This window comes from Salvelinus namaycush, chromosome 31 (assembly GCF_016432855.1).
Source record: "Salvelinus namaycush isolate Seneca chromosome 31, SaNama_1.0, whole genome shotgun sequence".
NCBI lineage: Eukaryota > Metazoa > Chordata > Actinopteri > Salmoniformes > Salmonidae > Salvelinus > Salvelinus namaycush.
This window is the reverse complement of record NC_052337.1, coordinates 26,992,024-27,013,269: the sequence shown is the minus strand read 5'-3', so window position 1 is coordinate 27,013,269 and position 21,246 is coordinate 26,992,024. Positions and strand designations below refer to the sequence as shown.

General features: G+C 40.7%; 1 protein-coding gene across 1 annotated transcript in view; it reads left to right on the top strand.

Moving 5' to 3' along the window:
• LOC120025537 (astrotactin-2-like) overlaps positions 1-21,246 on the top strand; it is a 451,161-nt gene that overhangs the window by 244,546 nt on the left and 185,369 nt on the right. The window contains exon 11 of the mRNA XM_038970100.1: positions 3,087-3,237. Within this exon, the coding sequence (XP_038826028.1) occupies positions 3,087-3,237 (151 nt within the window). The remainder of the gene's footprint in view (positions 1-3,086; positions 3,238-21,246) is intronic.

Genomic DNA, 21,246 nt, shown 5'->3' with positions numbered 1-21,246 from the left:
TGAGTCATTATTACTGATGATAGGACAACATAAACTGTATCTTGGAAAGTCTACACATCAGATTCACATGGAATTGTTGTGCAATTTAAATGTTTAAATATTAAACTATTTGTGAAAAGATTACATTTAATTTTTGTTTTTAAAATAAGAGAATTGTTTTCAGAAGTAAAATATGCTCAATCAGTGGCCACGCCCACGTGATTAGGCATTGGTTGGAAATGATGAATCAACCCCTTTACTACATTTCTATAAGAGCCCCTGTGACCCAATTCACGGCGAACTAAGCCAACCTCAGCGTGAGCTCTGGTTGCACGACTACAACCTAATGAAATTAACATTGTGTTCCCGATGACGTGAGGACTGATGTGCATACGTTTAGAAGGGCGAATTTCAACGTGGAGGTGACGATCGCCACGCTGGAAGGATGAATTTGACTATACCAGCTAGAATATAGCATGAGCTTATAGTATGGCAACTTGGTATGAACTTTGAACTCTTATTCACTAAAGGAGTGATACATCCTAGACGTCGAGTTATCAGCAGCAGCAGTAAACGTGTGTGGCCTACGAAAGGACGAACAATCTCTTCAGAACGACAGGTACTACAACTTTTCCGTTCTACCACACGACGACGGTGCTACAACGTATCCGTTCCACCACAAGATTACAGACTACAACGTATCCGCCCAGAAATATTATTCAAAGGACAATGGAGATCTCTGCTGGGCAACCCAGCCTTCCATCTTCGACCAATCCATCGAAGCGCAGCTCAGAGTAAATATATTTCTTGCATTTTCCTTTTCCGAATGGGCGTTATTTAGAATGCATAAGATTCTGTATTTACGATAGCATAGCTTCATAAGGTCCGATAGAGACCCAATCCTTTTGTTCCTCAGTCTTCCCGCACTTTCATTCAAACCCAACACCTTTTCTTTGTGTAACCAGCCGTCATATCGGTTTCGTCCGCTAGGGACGTTTTCTTTTATGACATAATTAGTAATCAATCTTTGATCCATCCTGTGTATATGTAATTCTGTGTGATTATTTAGGTATTTAGTAAATAAATAAACCACATTTTGTATTGCTGATTGAACTTGTTAGCCAGGATTTGTGAAGATAACCAAGAATTTTACGACGTTCAGATGAGACTGAATAAGGTGACGATTAATAATTGACTGCTATTGATATAAAATATTACCAGGTCTTTAAGAGTTTATTCGGAAGACAACAGCTCTATAAACATTCTTCCGTGGTGCCCCGACTTCCTAGTTAATTACGTTTACATGATTAGTTTAATCAGGTAATATTAATTACAGCGAATTGATTTTATAAAGTAGCATGTCATATAATTTAATCCATAGTAAAGACACGACAATTGAAAGCAGTAGCTGTACAGTAGCGTGCTATAAATTACTTCAGAGCTCAGGCTCTGTGCTCCACAGAGCTGTATGGGTTTTGTTTGACTGACAGACGTGTTCTGAACATGAGTACCGCACGGGACAAGAAGTTGCCCCATCACTCCTGCATTTTTAGTTGTCTGAGTGAGGTAAGGCCTGTAAATTAAAAGGACTCAATGTGTTCTGAAAAATGAGATGGTGAGGATTATAATAAATACCACTTTGATGTCATACAAGCAAGCAAAACACCTGCGAATCCAAATTTGCACACTTCCATATCATAAAACTCATGTCATATACAGCGTCAATGTTTATGATAACTAGGTTTGATATAAGCTACAAGATAACATGGCATCACACTGGGTTGTTCTGAACAGAATGAGCCTATGTTAGTCTATTGTGAAGAAAATTTGCCGTGGAACATGCACTTGAACGCACACGACTCCTTTCTATGCTCACCAAAATGACTCTCTTTCTCTGAATTGCCTTGTGAAAGGTTAACACGGTAAGATGGCATTTTATAACTTAGCTAGTCATGTTGGCAATAGAACAAAAAAACACCTTATCATTGAAGACTCTTCTTTGAGCTATAAAAGTGCATTGAAATTATGTAGGAACTGTGCACACTTTGGAGAGGTGTGTGGCCACTTGGAGACATTGCCCACAGGTGTAAAGGGTTAAGGCCTTGCTATCTGGTAATAATTATCATTCAATAGCGTCAGTCAACAATGTAGCAGCAGCCTAAAATGCTGCTAACCTTTATCCTTCCTGCCTTGATTATTCACAATAGAAACGTGCAGCCTTATTGCATATTCCCACCTTCGACACAATGTGTGTATCGTATTTCCTCTTCCTTGAAGAATTACATACATTTCTCTCTCTCTCTCTCTCTCTCTCTCTCTTTCATCATTCACCTTGCATTCTATGTTTTCTTTATTCCATCAGGACCAAATATCCATTTGTTGTATACAGAGCTTGGACAATGGCCCAAACATCCCAGTATATCTTTTGGAGATCGATTCCACAATGGAATTGATTTAAGCTTTAAATGGCTGGCGGATCTCTGTCATTCTGTCTCTCCTGAAATGCATAACCATTCATCTGATTCCATCTGTACCATTTTCCCACAGTCCACAGCACGACAAAGTAGCAACATATCCATGCAGAAGTAATGGGACTGCACACACCAAGGACAGAACGGACGATATGTCTTTTCAAACTATCTCTTTTTCAAAGTAACGGACAATATGTCTCCTTTTCAAACTCTCTCTTTTTCAAAGTAATGGTTGTATCATGATTTATCTTGTAACAATTTGATAGCGCTAATATGAGGGTCACAACATTAGGAAATTGAGGCAAAACTGTTTTTGTAAGGAAAGGAAAAGATTGGGTTATTGTGGTAATAACATTGAGCCACAGAGGAGACCTTTGCTTTATGTTAGATATGTGGACTTTGAATCATCCCCCCCAAAATGACCGACTGCTGTATTTGTTCTGTTTTTCTCTATGTACAACTAACCAAACCGAGTTCTGAAATCTATCAGAAGTACTGCCAGTGCGTTTTCCATAGTTGGACAGCCTTAGTCACAAGGCGTAAACTTATGACTAAATCCACTTTCAGTTAAGTGCTCAGGCTTTATTCTGATCAGGCTATTGATGGAAATGTCTTCTTCTTCTCTGCCCATCATAGGGAGGAGGCCATCATGTCCACCTACTTTGACACAGTAGATGATCTCCTGGCGTCTTTCGGCCCGGTCCGAGACTGTTCCAAGGACAACGGGGGCTGCCGGAAAAACTTCAAGTGTGTGTCGGACCGCAGAGTCGACTCAACAGGCTGTATGGTGAGTTACTGTCACCTCTGTAAAACCTCTGGAAAGAAATGTAATTCCCACATTTATTCTTAGTATGACACCATGAGAATTGCTGCATAATGAAGTGCTATATGTAAGTGTAATTTCTCAGCTGTGTGTAATTTCTCAGTTAGAGGATTCATAACCTCCCATAATTTAGAGGATTTATGTAATTCAGTTTGACTTCATTGAGTTAAGATGCTTTAGGCAGTTGAAGATCTGCTAATTAACACATACACATTGATACAGAGGAAAGGGAGTAGGCGCCAGTCGTTTCCCAACACATTCTGAAGAGTGTTAGGCATTCCATGATGATAATGATCTTGGGACACGTTTCTAAATCTGTAATTGGCAAAAGTGTGAACGTTCACACCACCTGATTCCATATTGCCATATATGGCTCCATAAGCAAGTCAAACAGGTGTACAACGAAGATGTCATGATCCCAAGCTTACTCAAATCATGTATATCCCAAAAACTGAAATTTCAGGAGTAGCTACATTCCCACACCCAGAAATGTTAAAAGTTATAGGCTGTCATAGTGTAGCCTACACTCTTAGAAGGGTTCCAAATGGGTTCTTCAGCTGTCCACATAGGATAACCCTTTTTGATAACATATAGAACCCATTTTGGTTCCAGGTAGAACCATTTTGGTTACACTTAGAACTCTCTGTGGAAAGGGTTCTACATGGAACCCAAAAGAGTTCTACCTGGAACCAAAAAGGGTTATTTAAAGGGTTCTCCAATGGGGATAGCCGAAACCATTTTAGGGGAACCAAAAAGGGTTATTTAAAGGGTTCTCCTATGGGGATAGCCGAAACCCTTTTAGGTTCTAGATAGCACCTCAGAGTGTACTGTAGGAAACATATTACAGTTGATTTGATATGCAATACAGTACATCTTTGTGTGAGCGTGGTTGGTCGTTTGCATATTTACAATGGGAGGAGAGATGGAGGAGAGACCGGAAAGGTCCAATGCCAGAGGTTTGACGGGAGTTTGGGCGGGCTCGGAGTCGTAAAACAATTACATTTATAGGCCAGTTGGGTAGCTGTGTGATGGATGGCTGGATCATTAGGGGATAGGGTGCTGCTGTAATTTGACTGGCCTCTGGGCTGTATGTCCCTAAGAATGAGAGCCAAACACTGATACTACAATTTCTACTGGGACTGTTAAAATAATTGGTGAATCGAGAGAGATTTGCTCAACAGCACAACTCTTGCTATGCTACTCTGAGAGCCAGCTTAAAAGGGATGTTGCCTCACACAACTATCAGAGAGTAATTGTTTTACCCACAAATGTAATTTATTGCTAAATATTGCCTTATACCACTCAGAGGTCTTTCATATGAGGATTCCCCAACACAGTGGACAATGGTGTTCTTATAGTGCAACATTGTGTTAACCTGTTGCAGCTTACTTTACATGCCTCCAATTTGTAAAGACATGGAAACATACATATTTATTCTACAGCCATATACACTGACGGGACCATGCACACGGGAAACTGTTGAGTGTGAAAAACCCGGTAGAGTTGCAGTTCTTGACACACTCAAACCAGTGCGCCTGGCACCAACTACCATACCCTGTTCAAAGGCACTTAAATATTTTGTCTTGCCCATGAGGGTACAACACTCATGTAGAGCATTGAGCACAGCTTTATTTCAGGTAATAGATACGCGGGGTTGTATCCAAATCATTGCATTTCCATAATGTTTAAAATGTTTATCTCTTTAGAGAGGTAGGTAGAGTCACTGCATACAACTCAGTGTTAACCCCTCAGGTCTTACTCCATACATGGTTACCATGACAAGCTGACTTGTTCTCGGAACCATATACTGTATCATAAAAATGTGCCATGCTTGAGAAAAAGGCATCTTTAGTCACCAGGACTTATAAATGGTGATGTAGTACTTGCTCTTTATTTTTTGTTTTATCATCAAAGGTGAGATTTTTCATGAGTGCATTAGATAAAACCTCAGGATCTAAGCTCCTGTGGCTGAATCCTGAAGTTCATAAATATGTAGTAACAAATAGGGCAAGATTTATCTGCTTTAACAATGAAAAATAACTATGAAAAATATTAGTTGGCACTAGCGTCCACTAAGTAGTGTTATTAATTGAAAGTCACGTTTTTTTAACATGAATCTCTGGAGTTAACTGCCAAAATAAAGGAAACACCTACATACATTGTCTTAATAGGGTGTTGGTCCACCACGAGACAGAACAGTTTCAATGCACCTTGGCATAGATTCTACAAGTGTCTAGAACTTTTTCCCACAAGAAATTCAATCATTTGGTTTTGTTGATAGTAGTGGAAAATGCTGTCTCAGGAGCCACTCCAGAATCTCCCAAAAGTGTTCAATTGGGTTGTGATCTGGTTAACTGAGATGGTCATGGCATATGGCTTATGAATTTTTCATGCGCATCAAACTATCAAAATACCACTCGTGCCATGTGGATGGGGGCATTGTCATCCTATGGGGGCATAGCCATGGTAGCCAAAATAATGTCCTACCCAGCATTTTTATAAGCATAATGTAATTTTAATTGCTTAATTAACTCAGGAACCACACCTGTGTGGAAGCACCTAATTTCAATATACTTTGTATCCCTCATTTACTCAAGTTTTACCATTATTTTGGCAGTTACCTTGACATCTTAACCATATGGCTCAAATACTTAGTGCACGTTCCATTCCATAACAATAAACATTATGTATAGGTACATCAATTGAGTTATGATGGTGCTGTAAATTATCTCTCTGCTACGTGTTCTTTTCTGAAACATATACTCCCATGTGTTATTTTTCTTCTACCGTCTTTTCAATGTAATCACTCTTTTCCCAATTTACCGCTTTTCATTCAAACATTCAAAGTGAGATGTGAGCTACATGTCAACTCTACTAAGAAAGACATTGCTCTCAATGTGTGATGATCCCTTCAGAAGCTAGGCTAGCTTTTCATTTCATATGTTGTTTCTTACCTTAAGGTTGACGTTGAATTATGGCTTCATCTTTTATGGAATAAAACTATAGCACTTTTTCCAAAGAGCAAAGACTCAAGACAGAGAGACAAATGTCAGCTAGCCCATCCGAGAGAACAGAAGGAGGTATTATTTTGACATAATTTGTCTAATGCCATATGGTTTTCATCAATATCATGACAGATTTAGCATTGATTAAGAGGTATGACATTACCATCAGAGGGGAGAAGAGCATTGTCAGACGGTGGGTGTAGCTGGTGCATGAAGTCAGGCGCAGGAGAGCAGAGATGAGTGAACAACGCACTTTACTCAAGAAAATAACACAAAGTAAACAAATACCAATGTGCGAACAATAACGGTTGCCACAAAACACGGGTGAAAACAGCACAGGGAAAAAACCAGCCGGAAACGTACCGACCAAACAATAAACAATCACACACAAAGACATGGGGGAAACAGAGGGTTAAATACATGACCAGTAATTGGGAAATGAAAACCAGGTGTGTGGGAAAACGAGACAAAACAAATGGAAAATGAAAAATGGATCGGCGATGGCTAGAAGACTGGCGACGTCGACCGCCGAACACCTCCCGAACAAGGAGAGGCATCAACTTCGGCAGAAGTCGTGACAAGCATTTGAATAAAAGTCAAGGAAAATAGTTTTGATTGACAACGAATGAAGCACATTGTGTGGGCGACTTAGCAAAGTGAGATGCAATATGGGTACTCAATCAAGCTATGTAATTAGTGTTTAAATACAGTAGGCATTTATTGACTAATTCTACTATATTGTTATTGTATTTATAGGTACTTTTAACAACCCATAACACAACATTTTAAGACATCATTGGGAGTCCTTGTCATCTCCAAATTACTTAGGAAATTGCTACAAAGAGATGAGTACTAAAGCAATCATATTTTGGCTCTTTTTGTGAAAACGAATCGTTTTAAGTGTGCACTCCACCTCTCTGTCTAAGATGTTATTACTGAGAGAGTGGATGAGAAGCAGATATATAAACCTCTTAAACTGGCCAATTTGAAGGGTTCAGGGTGGGAAATGCTATAGTAGGTGGCTTTGGAAGACACACAACATAATAACTATAACAGGGGAAGTGGTGGAAGGGCAGGAGAAGAGGACGTTGCGATCAGATGAGCCTGTTTCATTTAACACAATGAACCACGCTAGAACTCTATGCCATTGTCTAAATTGTCTTACATTTCTGCTACTGCTACTGTCGATGATTCAAATACCCTGCAACAGGCCACATTTGTGTCTAAAAGAGAATTATAACAATGCCTGTTAAAGTATTATGGATCTTTCCCTGGTCTCTTTATATTTGCAATTAACATTCATTTTTTTATTTTATTTTTTATTTATCCGTTATTTTACCAGGTAAGTTGACTGAGAACACGTTCTCATTTGCAGCAACGACCTGGGGAATAGTTACAGGGGAGAGGAGGGGGATGAATGAGCCAATTGTAAACTGGGGATTATTAGGTGACCGTGATGGTTGAGGGCCAGATTCATGCCAAGCAAACGGTTATCAATCTTTTGCTTAAAAATCACTTACCAATGTGCAACTCTATTTCTGACTGTCCGGATTTGGTTCCTTCAATAGCCTTTGAGTGCTTTGTCTACAATACATCAAGTTGTTTTTCAATGGTGCTCAGTATATATAATATTGTCTGATGACAAATGATTGTGATTTTCTACATTTGTAATAAAAAAAAATATTAAAAAATCCAGAGCGACTTACATTTTGATACATTTTGAGTGGATACATTTTCCTACTTTTTTCCGTACTGATCCCCTGTGGGAATCAAACGCACAACCCTGCTCACCAACTGAGCCACACGGGACCGTCTCCTTATGTATTTCTCCAGTGGTCATGGTATTTCAGTTTACTAAACCCACAGCAGCTATGCAATATTAGCACTGTAATGTAACGAGGCCTCACAGGTTTCCCTGTTCTTTGCTCTTTATTTATTGACATGCTTTCATTTCCTCAAAGCACTGTCTTGACATATCACTGGTTCTGTTTTGATACGAATACTGACTGCCCCATTAAGACCCACATGGTTTATCGAAAACCTTGTATATGACACAACACACTGGTGTCAACCTGACTCCTCAGAGAGAGGAAATAGCTAAAATGTCCAAAAACCAGCATGTTTGATTGCATTGCACTTTTAGTTTGATGACACAACCAAATGTTTTGTCATGGTTTCAGTTCACAGTCAGAAGTGTGACTTTTTTGAGTTGTGTATTTAGTGTAGCCTATATTCTTATCACACAAAAGTGAACTGCAGACATGAGAGAAACTGTCGCCATGCCAATTGAATCCAATATGCCTTCATTTCAAGGAATTAACATATACTTTATCAGAGTAATGGCAAAAGCTAATCTTGTCTGGTGTATATTTCCCTGCACTCCAAGGATAATTATCAAGTATTCCTGCAGTACATCTGAAATATATTATGAAATAAAAGAGAACAAGCGATAGACTAAAAGCGTATTAATTAACGGACTATCGACTGAGGTGCAATAAACTGAGTTCTAGCTTTGGGTTGATAAGGATGAATCTGGTTCCCATATGTGAAATTCTAATTAATTTCCTTGCATAATTCAGATCTCATTTGGAACGTTGCTGAATGGCCGCTGTTCCACCTCGCTAATTTGTTGCTAGCTTGTTAATTAAATTTTTCAGTCCATATTCAAGCAAGTTGGCTATGTGATCCCAATGCCTCTCTGCCCATTTCCGTGTGCACTTTTTAAAGCATCAGTTAGAGTCAACTTGGTTTCTATTGCTATACATGAAAAGGTAGCATGTTGTTGTCAAACTGCTTGACTTTTCTATATTCCTGTTTGTAGGAGTGGTTTTTGAGAACTGCAGTTTATTCCTCCAAAGTGAGTGATAACTTTACCGATTCACACATCATCTTGAACATTGCCTCCTGTATTATGCCTCATCCTGATATATGGATTGACATTAAACTGCTTTATAACAGAGCCTGTTCCTGTCTTCGTTTGGACAGCAATGAGTTTGATAGAGATTCATGTTGTGTTTTAATAGGAATTAAAGGTCTTGTCTGTCTTAGATTATGAATCAAATAAATCCTTGTTTATTACCAACAGATCTTAAACATAATTTAACGATTGTTATCCCCAACAAAGCTGATTGGTCCCCTTAAAAGATAACTAACCGTTTGAGCTTCAATTGTAAATCGATTCTAAGCATGCCCTTTAAGGCGCTGAAAAGGTGGCAGTCATTTTGATGATTAAAAAATAACAACTCAATTTGTTCAAAGGTTACGGTGGCTGTTTCAACTGCTGCTCATGCTGGAAGCTAATTATCCTCTTACTCTCTAGGAAGTAGGCTGCTATTTGGTTTCTGCTTTTTGTTGGCACCAACACAAGGTACCAGTGATCAAATGCAATCACTAGATAGAACAATTAATAGAATAGTTATACAATCCATGTGTTCCCAGCAATAATTATATGTTTATAATTTAGCAAAGAAAGGCTACCAATCTCTGTCAAGGCTTTTCGATTTCCGTGTATTTTTTCCCGCTCCAGTTTGGGCATTATGATGCAATCAACGTGCATCTGTTTGTGTGTGTGTGAGTGAGTGTGTGTGTGTGTGTCTGTGTGTGTATGTGTGTGCGCACTTCTATGAGTGCTTTCATATTGGTAGGCATGTGTGTGTGTGTGTGTGTGTGTGAATGTTTATGTATGCATTTGATAAATAATACATTTTCATCATATAATCATCATGCTCCATACCCCAGTAGGGTGCTGCCATGGCAGGTATCTACTCTGATAGCATAGAGGGATGAAGATTAAAATTACAAAAATGGGTCGTCTCATGTCATTTCAGCAAGCCATGACATCCACCATCTCAGATTGTTCTGAAATTGTTTCTGCAGTTAGAAACATGACATATTAGCATTCCTTTAACATTGTTTTGTCTAAATATAATTAGACCTCTGAGAAATTAATCTAATTGACTGCACCCAATTTGGTCTTTAAAAAAAAAGGTGATAAATATAGAACCTAAAATCAGATTTGAACCAAACCCCCGCCAAATCCACCCCAAAAGTATCAGTATTAGTTCTCTCTGTCAGACAAGTAAACTCTGCAAAAAAAGGAACATCCTCTCACTGTCAACTGTGTTTATTTTCAGCAAACTTAACTTGTGTAAATATTTGTATGAACATAACAAGATTCAACAACTGAGACATAAACTGAACAAGTTTCACAGATATGTGACTAACAGAAATGGAATAATGTGTCCCTGAACAAAGAGGGGGTCAAAAGTAAAAGTAACAGTCAGTATCTGGTGTGGCCACCAGCTGCATTAAGTACTGCAGTGCGTCTCCTCATGGACTGCACCAGATTTGCCAGTTCTTGCTGTGAAATGTTATCCCACTCTTCCACCAAGGCACCTGCAAGTTCCCAGACATTTTTGTGGGGAATGGCCCTAGCCCTCACCCTCCGATCCAACAGATCCCAGACGTGCTCAATGGGATTGAGATCCGGGCTCTTCGCTGGCCATGGCAGAACACTGACATTCCTGTCTTGCAGGAAATCACGCACAGAACAAGCAGTATGGCTGGTGGCATTGTCATGCTGGAGGGTCATGTCAGGATGAGCCTGCATGAAGGGTACCACATGAGGGAGGAGGATGGCGTTGAGATTGCCTGCAATGACAACAAGCTCAGTCCGATGATGCTGTGACACACCGCCCCAGACCATGACGGACCCTCCACCTCCAAATCGATCCCGCTCCAGAGTACAGGCCTCAGTGTAACGCTCATTCCTTCAACGATAAACCCGAATCCGACCATCACCCCTGGTGAGACAAAACCGCGACTCGTCAGTGAAGAGAACTTTTTGCCAGTCCTGTCTGGGCCAGCGTTGGTGGGTTTGTGCCCATAGGCGACGTTGTTGCCGGTGATGTCTGGTGAGGACCTGCCTTACAACAGGCCTACAAGCCCTCAGTCCAGCCTCTCTCAGCCTATTGCGGACAGTCTGAGACTGATGGAGGGATTGTGCGTTCCTGGTGTAACTTGGGCAGTTGTTGTTGCCATTCTGTACCTGTCCCGCAGGTGTGATGTTCGGATGTACCGATCCTGTGCAGGTGTTGTTACACGTGGTCTGCCACTGCGAGGACGATCAGCTCTCCATCCTGTCTCCCTGTAGCGCTGTCTTAGGTGTCTCACAGTACTGACATTGTAATTTATTGCCCTGGCCACATCTGCAGTCCTCATGCCTCCTTGCGGCATGCCTAAAGCACGTTCACACAGATGAGCAAGGACCCTTGGCATCTTTCTTTTGGTGTTCTTCAGAGTCAGCAGAAAGGCCTCTTTAGTGTCCTAAGTTTTCATAACTGTGACCTTAATTGCCTACCGTCTGTAAGCTGTTGTTGTCTCAATGACCGTTCCACAGGTACATGTTCATGAATTATGTATGGTTAATTGAACAAGCATGGGAAACAATGTTTAAACCATTTACAATGAAGATCTGTGAAGTTATTTGGATTTTTACGAATTATATTTGAAAGACAGGATCCTGAAAAAGGGACATTTAATTTTTTGCTGAGTTTAGTATTGAGCTGCAGCTTGGAGTAATGTTTATTCATGTTATGTAATGTATTCTCAGTGAATTTAGTTTTGTTTTTTACATGTTCAGAAAAATTCTAATTTTTGTGTCATAACTAAAATGTGTAAGGTTTATGTTCTATCCTTTATCCATATTGCCAGGTTCTGACCACTAGATAGTGATGTTCCTGCTCGTTTTTGAAGAATCCTCCCTCAATATTAAAGGGATAGTTCACCCAAATTACAAAATTGCAAATTGGTTTCCATACCCTGTAAGGAGTTTATGGACAAGGTGTGACAGCAACCCATGCTTTGGTTTTGTTTACCTGGTCACTGTTTTAAATGTTAACTTTGTAGCATTTGTGGCAGAAATCCAATGCATGTCAATGGTACCTACACTTAATGATCAAAAGTGCTCGTTGAAAAGTGCTCGTCAAACATCTAATTTCAAAATCAGGGGCATTAATATGGACTTGGTCCGTCCCTTTGCTGCTATAACAGCCCTCACTCTTCTGGGAAGGCTTTCCGCTAGATGTTGTAACATTGCTGTGAGAACTTGCTTCCATTCAGCCACAAGAACATTCGTGAGGTCAGGCACTGATGTTGGGCGATTAGGCCTGGCTCGCAGTTGGCTTTCTAATACATCCCAAAAATATTCGATAGAGTTGAGGTCAGGGCTCTGTGCAGACCAGTCAAGTTCTTCCACACTGATCTCGACAAACCATTTCTGTATGGACCTCGCTTTGTGCACAGAGGCATTGTCATGCTGAAACAGGAAAGGGTCTTCCCCAAACTGTTGCCACAAAGTTGGAAGCACAGAATTGTCTACAATGTCATTGTATGCTGTAGCTTTAAGATTTCCCTTCACTGGAACTAAGGGGCCTAGCCCAAACTAAGGGTCTTAACCCGAACCATGAAAAACAGCCCCAGACCATTATTCCTCCTCCAGCAAACTTTACAGTTGGCACTATGCATTGGGGCAGGTAGCGTTCTCCTTGCATCTACTAAACCCAGATTCGTCCATCAGACTGACAGATGGTCCAAACCTGGTAGTATCAGGATGTAGGCTGGGACACAAACCAACCAACTTCAATTACACATGTATTTGAACAGGGGAATAAAACATCACGAAATTCACTGAGAATACATTACATAGGATGAAGAAACAATACTTCGAGCCAGAGATCCATACTACTTGTCTGACATAGAGAACTAATTCTATATACTGGTTGTTGTGGTGGGATTGGAGTGGGGTGGTGTGGGTGGCTGTTGACCATTTCTTTGGACTAACTCATGGTTAGAAAGAGTTTGGTCCAAATCGGATGTTAGGTACTATATTTATTGAATATTATGTGAATCCTATATATTAAAATGGTCAATTTGGGGGCAATAAATTACCTTAATTTCTCTTAGATCAAATTATATTTCTACAAAATAATGTTGCAGGAATGCTAGTCTCATCTGTTTCTAACAATATAAAAAAAATCGGAATAATCTGAGATGGTGGGTGTCAAAATCCTGTTCTTTTTGAGGTGGAACGACCCAAATGAAATGTTTATTTTTCCTGGTCTGTCTGTGAAGACGGAGTCCGCTGTGAATTAAATATAAATGAAGCAGGACTAATAAGATTGTGTTTCCCAGACTACCCCACATGGAGCCCCGGGGCATATGTTTGGACCAGCGGGCAATCTTATTAAAAGTTTCCACAGACTCTGCTCCCTCTCTCTCTTCCCTCCATCGTCAGCATTCAAACTGACTTCCAACAAACTCCCTAGCACAGTGTTGATTTGCAAAGAGGATGGACGCCAGCATTGATGTGAGTAATGCTGTCCCTCACAGCTCATTGAAATGCAGATACAACTATATCAAAGGCCTGGAGAGCTGTGTTAAACCTGTGATGTCAAAACTTAAAAGAGAGGGAAGGAGGAAAGATAGAAAGTATCACAGCCATCTTGTTCAATTTCCTCCCATCCTGAGTCTGGACTTTGGGCCATAAATCTCCAGCTAGGAGGCTGTTAGTTACCCCACCACTCGTTTGTACTTCGAGGAAATGGAAATGGTCTATTAATTGGTATTCTGAATTAAAGCTGGTGGCGAAAGCTCCCTGCCTGTGCCTACATGATTAATGCAAATATGTGCCAACGATAAAAACCTTGCACAGCATGTCTCAGCGGTCAGAGTTGTGGTGGTATTTTCTCTTTGACTCTTTTAGGTCTGCTTTACAACACCCCATGTCAGAAAGGAGTGAGACATACAATGGCATTGCCAGCCACGCTTGGGCTTGAATTCCATTAAGTGACTAATTTCCTTACCCTGTCTCAAACTCAGAAGACCTATTTAATGCATTATGGAAATATATTCCCCATGAAGCCTATGTTTTGAAGTCACCGCTCATGTTTTTTCTTTGCCTTTGTTTCCTGTAAGCGAGGGAAATGTGGGTTCTCGTTCGAATTGCTGTATATAGGAAGATTACTGGAAGCATATGCTTGTAAAGCGAGCAAGGGACTCAACTTGTTCTCTACAGCAGGCCTACACAAAACCGCTCTGCAAATATATGTGTGAATTGAATAGTACTGCATCAATGCCCCCCCCCCCCCTCCTCGCTCACTCAATGCGCAGATAATCTGAGAGATACAAATACTATGTGGAACCATCGCTGTAACTGCATTTCCATTACTACATGTTTAGCTGATGTTGCACATAAACACACCATAGAATAATGCTTCGTAAATGTAGAGCTGTTCTGTCACAGTTTAAGGCTGAGTTAAGGCAGACTTTTCCCCTTCTGACAGACAGGCATGAGAACTAGCCTGCCTGGGGGTGTGTGTCGGTAGAGTGCCAACCCTGACACAGTCAAAGAATAAGCTAACCTTCAAATTGGCAAGGTTTGCCCCAAGGAAGCACGCATTGATCTGTGCTGAAGTGCACACACCTCCACACTCTTGATGTGCTCAATAGTCTTGCTGGGGAGGCCAGGAGAAGTTCACGTGACTCCGTCAACTCTGTGGTTGTGTTGGTAAAACTTCAACGGTTACAGCTGAAGTATTCATCCGAGAGCTAAGAGGCTCAGTTAGTTCTGCTGCATTCATTGTAGCCACAGATACAGTGTCCATCTTCTTAATGGATGTAGTCAAGGGAAGAGCAGATGGCATAATTTTATCAGCACATCACTCTGTTCACTTTTCCCTTTGGGACATCTTTGGGAATGTTGTTTGGGATGCAGTATGGCACTGATGCGTCATTGATTTCAGACCCATTTTATAATTTTATTCATGCTGTCAAATTGAAAAGATTTTGGGGAAATAATAGACAAGTCTTGGTTCACTAGTTATGCATTGCTAAGCACTTTCCCCATTATAGTACACCCCATTCAAATGTGGAGCACACTTTGAAAGTCAAGAATTAAATAATTTGTTCTGAGCAAGAAGCAAAAACTGTGTTCTGTTGCCCCTACTTAGTATGATATTGAAGAGACGTCTGGGGGAAAACATTGCCTCTTACCCCTCCCCATGAGCTCTGCCTTTTTCTTTATCCCCCTTATCACTGCTTGTCCCCACGGTCCTGCGTTCTGGAAAGATGCACATCACAACTTTTCCTGCCCCACTGAACAGCTCTGCTCATTAATCTACATTTCAATGGGTTATAATTTCCTGCAAATGCCTTTTCATAATTCACACCTCATTTCGCTCACACTGGTGGTTAAGCGGGGGGATCGAGCCTTGTCATTTATAGTACGGGGGGAACACTATTTAGGGGACACACATGGCACACCACAGAGACAGTCTGCGTGAAGTGTTTACATTAAGTCCTCTCCATGTCACTGAGGCTGGAATTAAATCCAACCCGCAACTTCTTGACGCACGGATCCCTTTAGCGGGATAATTTTCGTAAACAACCGCTGAATTGCAGAGCGCCAAATTCAAAAAAAATACTAAACTATTTATTTTCATGAAATCACAAGTGAAATATACCAAAACACAGTTTAGCTTGTTGTTAATCCACCTATCGTGTCAGATTTTGAAAATATGCTTTACAGCGAAAGTAATGTGAGTTTATCGATCACTAGACAAAACATTATGAACAGCTAGCAGCAATGTAGATTGGTCACGAAAGCCAGAAAAGCAATAAAATTAATCACTTACCTTTGATGATCTTCGGATGTTTGCACTCACGAGACTCCCAGTTACACAATAAATGTTCCTTTTGTTCGATAAAGATTTTTTTTATATCAAAATACCTCCATTTGTTTGGCGCGTTATGTTCAGTATTCCACAGCCTTAGGCAAGTCATCAAGGCTTGACGAAAATTCCATATAGTATCCGTAAAGGTCGTAAAAACATGCCAAACGTTTTTAACAATCAATTCTCAGGTTGTTTTTAACATCAATAATCGATAATATTTCAACCGGAATTGAAAACTATTCAATACTGGAGAGAAAGAAAATGTCGAGCAACGAGTGTCTGGCGCAACAACTAATGGAGGGACATCCGCCTATCCACTGACGCGTTTTGGTAAATCTCGCTCATTTTTCAAAATAAAAGCTTGAAACTATGTCTAAAGACTGTTCACACCCTGAGGAAGTCACATTATTTTTCCAAACATAAAAATTCTGCCCCCTAGCTTCAAGAGGATAGCATTGCTCCTGATTCAAGAAAATGTGTTTGAAACAAAAAATAACTAGTATTTTGACCCAGAGTTTTTGGTAACCTGCAAACCTTGATCGAATTCCACCCAAATTCATGCTCCATGCAAACATATTTTTATTCTGGGTGTTGTCCTTAATATTAACTCAGGACATGGATCTCACTGGGCTCAAAGGGCAGGGATAAGGCTTTAGGCCGACTTTTATTAAAGTTTTTCACGTTGAAGTGTATTGTCTGAGTTGATCATTGTGCTGTATAGTGTTCATGACTCCATCGGCCATAACAAAAGGCTTATTATTTTGCTTGGCTTAGTAGTGGAGTCCTCCAGAAACACACATTTTCTAACTATTTTTTATAAAATAAGATACTGCATTATCATCACAGGACTTTCTATTATCCTGAATATCTGTATTTTGAAAAAGGAAGGCCACACACATCATTTAACCTCCCTGATCCCTGAAATAAAAAAGGATGCATCGCAATAGCATGTAAACACATTGATTAATCAAGGGTCACCACGCAGTAAGAATGACAATTGAATCAGTGCTTTTGTTTGATATCATAATCACAGTATAATCAAGGAGTCAAGGCAGATCTTTCATCCCCTGCTGGGCTGTGTTTTATGTGTTCACTGATAATATCGTGTCAGGGTAAAAAGAAAAAAAGAGAAGCAATTCAATCACTCAGTCACAGCCCGACTGCACATTAAAGCGATAGAAAAAGTATTAAATCCAGTGACTTTATTCCCAACTGGCAGAGCAGTGCTGGGTTAGATATCCTGCGAAAGATTGCTGTTTCAATTTCATTCCCCTCTAATAGTTTAATGAATGCGGGAGCAACATTATTGTACTTAGAACCCTGATATTATCTCCTATCTGTTGGGACTAGATGAAGATGGAGGGAGAATAACAAAGCATCCTTTATTGAATTGAGCTCTAGCCGTGTGTGTGTGTGTGTGTGTGTGTGTGTGTGTGTGTGTGTGTGTGTGTGTGTGTGTGTGTGTGTGTGTGTGTGTGTGTGTGTGTGTGTGTGTGTGTGTGTGTGTGTGTGTGTGTGTGTGTGTGTGTGTGAGGCATTGCTACTTGACCATCTGGCATTACACATGGACATTTGTGGACAAATCCAATGAATATTTCATTCCAGGAAAAGGCTTAACAGTTTTTGAGAAACCTGACGACACCAAGAGATTAAATATACCAAAACAAGACAGTACAGTCTAAATCCCTGTAGTCATCACTGCCTTTGGTTGACACCGTTCCTTAGCTAAACACAGCTGTGTCATTTCACTATGAAATTAAGCATTGGAGAAATTAAAATAGACAACATAACAGCTGGAAGAGACTTCACGTCTCTCTGAGGGGATCGTCTGTCTTCCGTTTTTTTGGCACTCTTGGCACTCTCCTATGGATTTCCATGGGCATACATCTCTTTCACCTCCAAATCAGATCAAGCTGTCAAATAAATACACATTTTGATGTCTATCATCAGACAATATGATTTACCCTGTTAGTACCCTTACAATAAAGAAGTGTGTGTCCTGTATTGCTCTCAAAGTATATTCTACCTGGTTTCTGTTACTTAAACATCCTAGTACATCGCCGTTCATTATCAACCCATTAGTTTTCTCCTGTATTTCCTCTATCTTGCCCTATCATTGCTAATTCCTTTCTTACCATATGGTATATGGTGACACATGGGGGTCAACGATAGCTATCACCTTCCTGACTATTACTTCATATGCCGGGTGCTAAGATGTAACTTCAAAAATAAAGCATTTTAATGTGTCTGTCATCCTAGGACCCAGTCATTAAGAAAAAGGATCTTAGTAAATTGCACAGAGCCTGATTAAAACTTGGGGTGTTGAAAGGTGATTAGAAAAAAATGAATGGCTAACTGTCACGTGATGTGGTGTATTGGGCCTCGGAGGCGTGTGTGTGTGTTCTCTAAGTTCCCATACTTATCCCCTTTTGGCTCATGATAGATCAGGATATAGCGCTGGGCGGTCATTTATGGAGCAGCCATTGGGCGTTTACTGTTGCCGTTTAGGAATACTGGGTAATTGTTTTGCCATGTTTTATTTGTTTTCTTAAACTGCCTCATTTTATTTGTTTTCTTAATCTGCCTCATCGACACCGTGTCTATTGCCCATACTCCAACGCTGATCAATATCGCAGCCTGACAGGCTCGTAAAACAGCACTTCTAAGGCTCTCCAGTGTGAGTGAGTCAGCGCTCCCTCTACCCTCTTCTATCCTCCCCTCCCACACTTCTCCTCCTCCTCACACTCCCTCTCCTCCTCCATCTCTTTCTACACCATCTGAGTGCTTCCTTTCTTGTCCCCCCCTTCTCCACTCTGCATTGCCATACAGTACACGGTAGTCACAGATGAGACCCAGTATCGATTAGCTGAGCAGCAGTGCACTGGTGCGTGTAATCCTCTATAGGAATGTTATGGACGGAACCGTGATAAGATAAGGTCTGTTTGTATCCCTATAGAACCTGTAGTGAAGTTGAGGTGCTGTTAGATCTTAGTGAGGAGCAATAAGATCCTGGTGGCATGGAAATGATAGATTCTGATCAGACCCATGTGCCAATGAGAAGATGAAGAAGCCTGCATGATGTTATGAGCAATATATTACTGTATAGACGCCATAACGACAAGTTCTAACAGTCAAGATCCAGAATGATACTGTGGATGACAGACACCCATGGGAGCAGTACAGTATTGATTGGTTTAGCTGCATTGGACTGTGGTGTGTGTGTGTGTGTGTGTGTGTGTGTGTGTGTGTGTGTGTGTGTGTGTGTGTGTGTGTGTGTGTGTGTGTGTGTGTGTGTGTGTGTGTGTGTGTGTGTGTGTGTGTGTGTGTGTGTGTGTGATGTCACAGGGTTAATGTTAGCCATAGCCTGATACAGTATGAACTCATTTCCCTAGCACACCAGGATTCAGTGCACTTTTCCAACAAACCCTGAGGATGTGTTTATCAGCCTTGGATCTTATCAGTCTACAGTCTTCTTATCACAGGAACACACCATAGCTACTCTATCTGCAATACAGTTATACTGCTACACTAAATGTCTCTTTAGCATGGCCTTATTGCAGATAGCTGTGAGCAATCATCACAAGGCTTTTGGCATAAAAGGGGCTTTGAGAAAGATTAAGCACACTTCCTGAAATAGGTAGTTCAAAAATATCTCACTCCCTGAAATTGACCAATTTCAATGAGATACATGTCATTTTAAGGCTCTATATTAAACTCTACACTACTCTATACTAAAATCATACAATATGTAAAAGGCCTCTTTTTATCAGAGCTGGCCATATAGCCTAGGCCTATGGTATCTCCTCACATGTTCAGTCTTTTGGCCACTTAGCAGCCATGAGATGTCAGTCAAAGGGTGATGTCACACTGAATGCTATCCCACAATTCCCAGGGGTGACACTCCACTCTGGCCTCCCAGACATCTACCCATCCATCAGGATCGAATTATCTGTCAGCTGGTATTATGTTTGACATCAACATCACTCTGCTGTTATTATGGCTGCCCATCATCCAAATAAGATAAACCCCAGATATGTCCCAACAACAATAACAGCCGCCACTACGATCACAGAGCAGAGATGTTACTGAGTTGTTTAGATTTTCATCAAATAAGAGGTATTTGGGGTGTTTGCATGCACTAATACAAATGTCCACGCATATTCAGTGTGTTTTTTAAGATTTGAAAAGGGGTTTTATTTGTGATTGTGTACAGTAGGTGTTGCATCAGATTTGGTTTTGGATTAGATAAAAGGATGGCGGTCCTGTCAAAATCACATAACATAGAAGATAACCTATTGTTCTGTCCCTTTTTGTTGTGTAATCACACCATGAATGAAGGCCTACACTAAACAGGTGCAATTGGCGGTGGGTTAAAACATGCAGGAAATGACTGCTACATTTAGGACAAACCTACTTCTGAAAGCTTGTCAGCAGTTGTATTGTGCAGTCATCTAATTACTAAAATGTCAGAGACTGTCTGGTAGTACCGCTGTGTGATAGCAGCACTGTCAGGTTATCACAGCACTAAACTCCCTAAACTCTGCTCTGCTCTAGCAGAGCTTTCAAATCACTCTACTAATCTGAAGTAAACACACACCATATCAAGTCATTTTAAATAAGTCACTTTTTATCAGGCCAATTTGGGGGGATTCTATCTAAGTACTACCGTTTGCTGATTTGAATGGTATTTTGAAGTGCTGTATGCCACATACTTGTGCTGTATGCAATATTCCTTATCCAAGTGAGAGTCTCTATAATTGGCTTGCAGTTTATCCATGTGGTTGAGATTAATTTGGAGAGCTCTGTTCTGACTACGTTCCCTGATTAGCCAATCAACACTTCATCAAATCCCCACGGACTCTTGAGGGGAACCCTGGGAGATGGAGTTCTTCATCACTTTTCTCATTTTTGTTAATTAAAGCAGACCATCTCGCTGTCTGTCTCCTGGTAATTGCTGGGTCCTGAACTGAATAAATACACTACATGACCAAAAGTATGTGGACACCTGCTCGTCGAACATCTCATTCCAAAATCATGGGCATTAATATGGACTTGGTCCCTTCTCTGCTGCTATAACAGCCTCCACTCTTCTGGGAAGGCTTTCCACTAGATGTTGGAACATTTCTGCAGGGACTTGCTTCCATTCAGCCACGAGCATTAGTGAGGTCGGGCACTGATGTTGGGCGATTAGGCCTGGCTCGCAGTCGGCATTCCAATTGATCCCAAAGGTGTTTGAT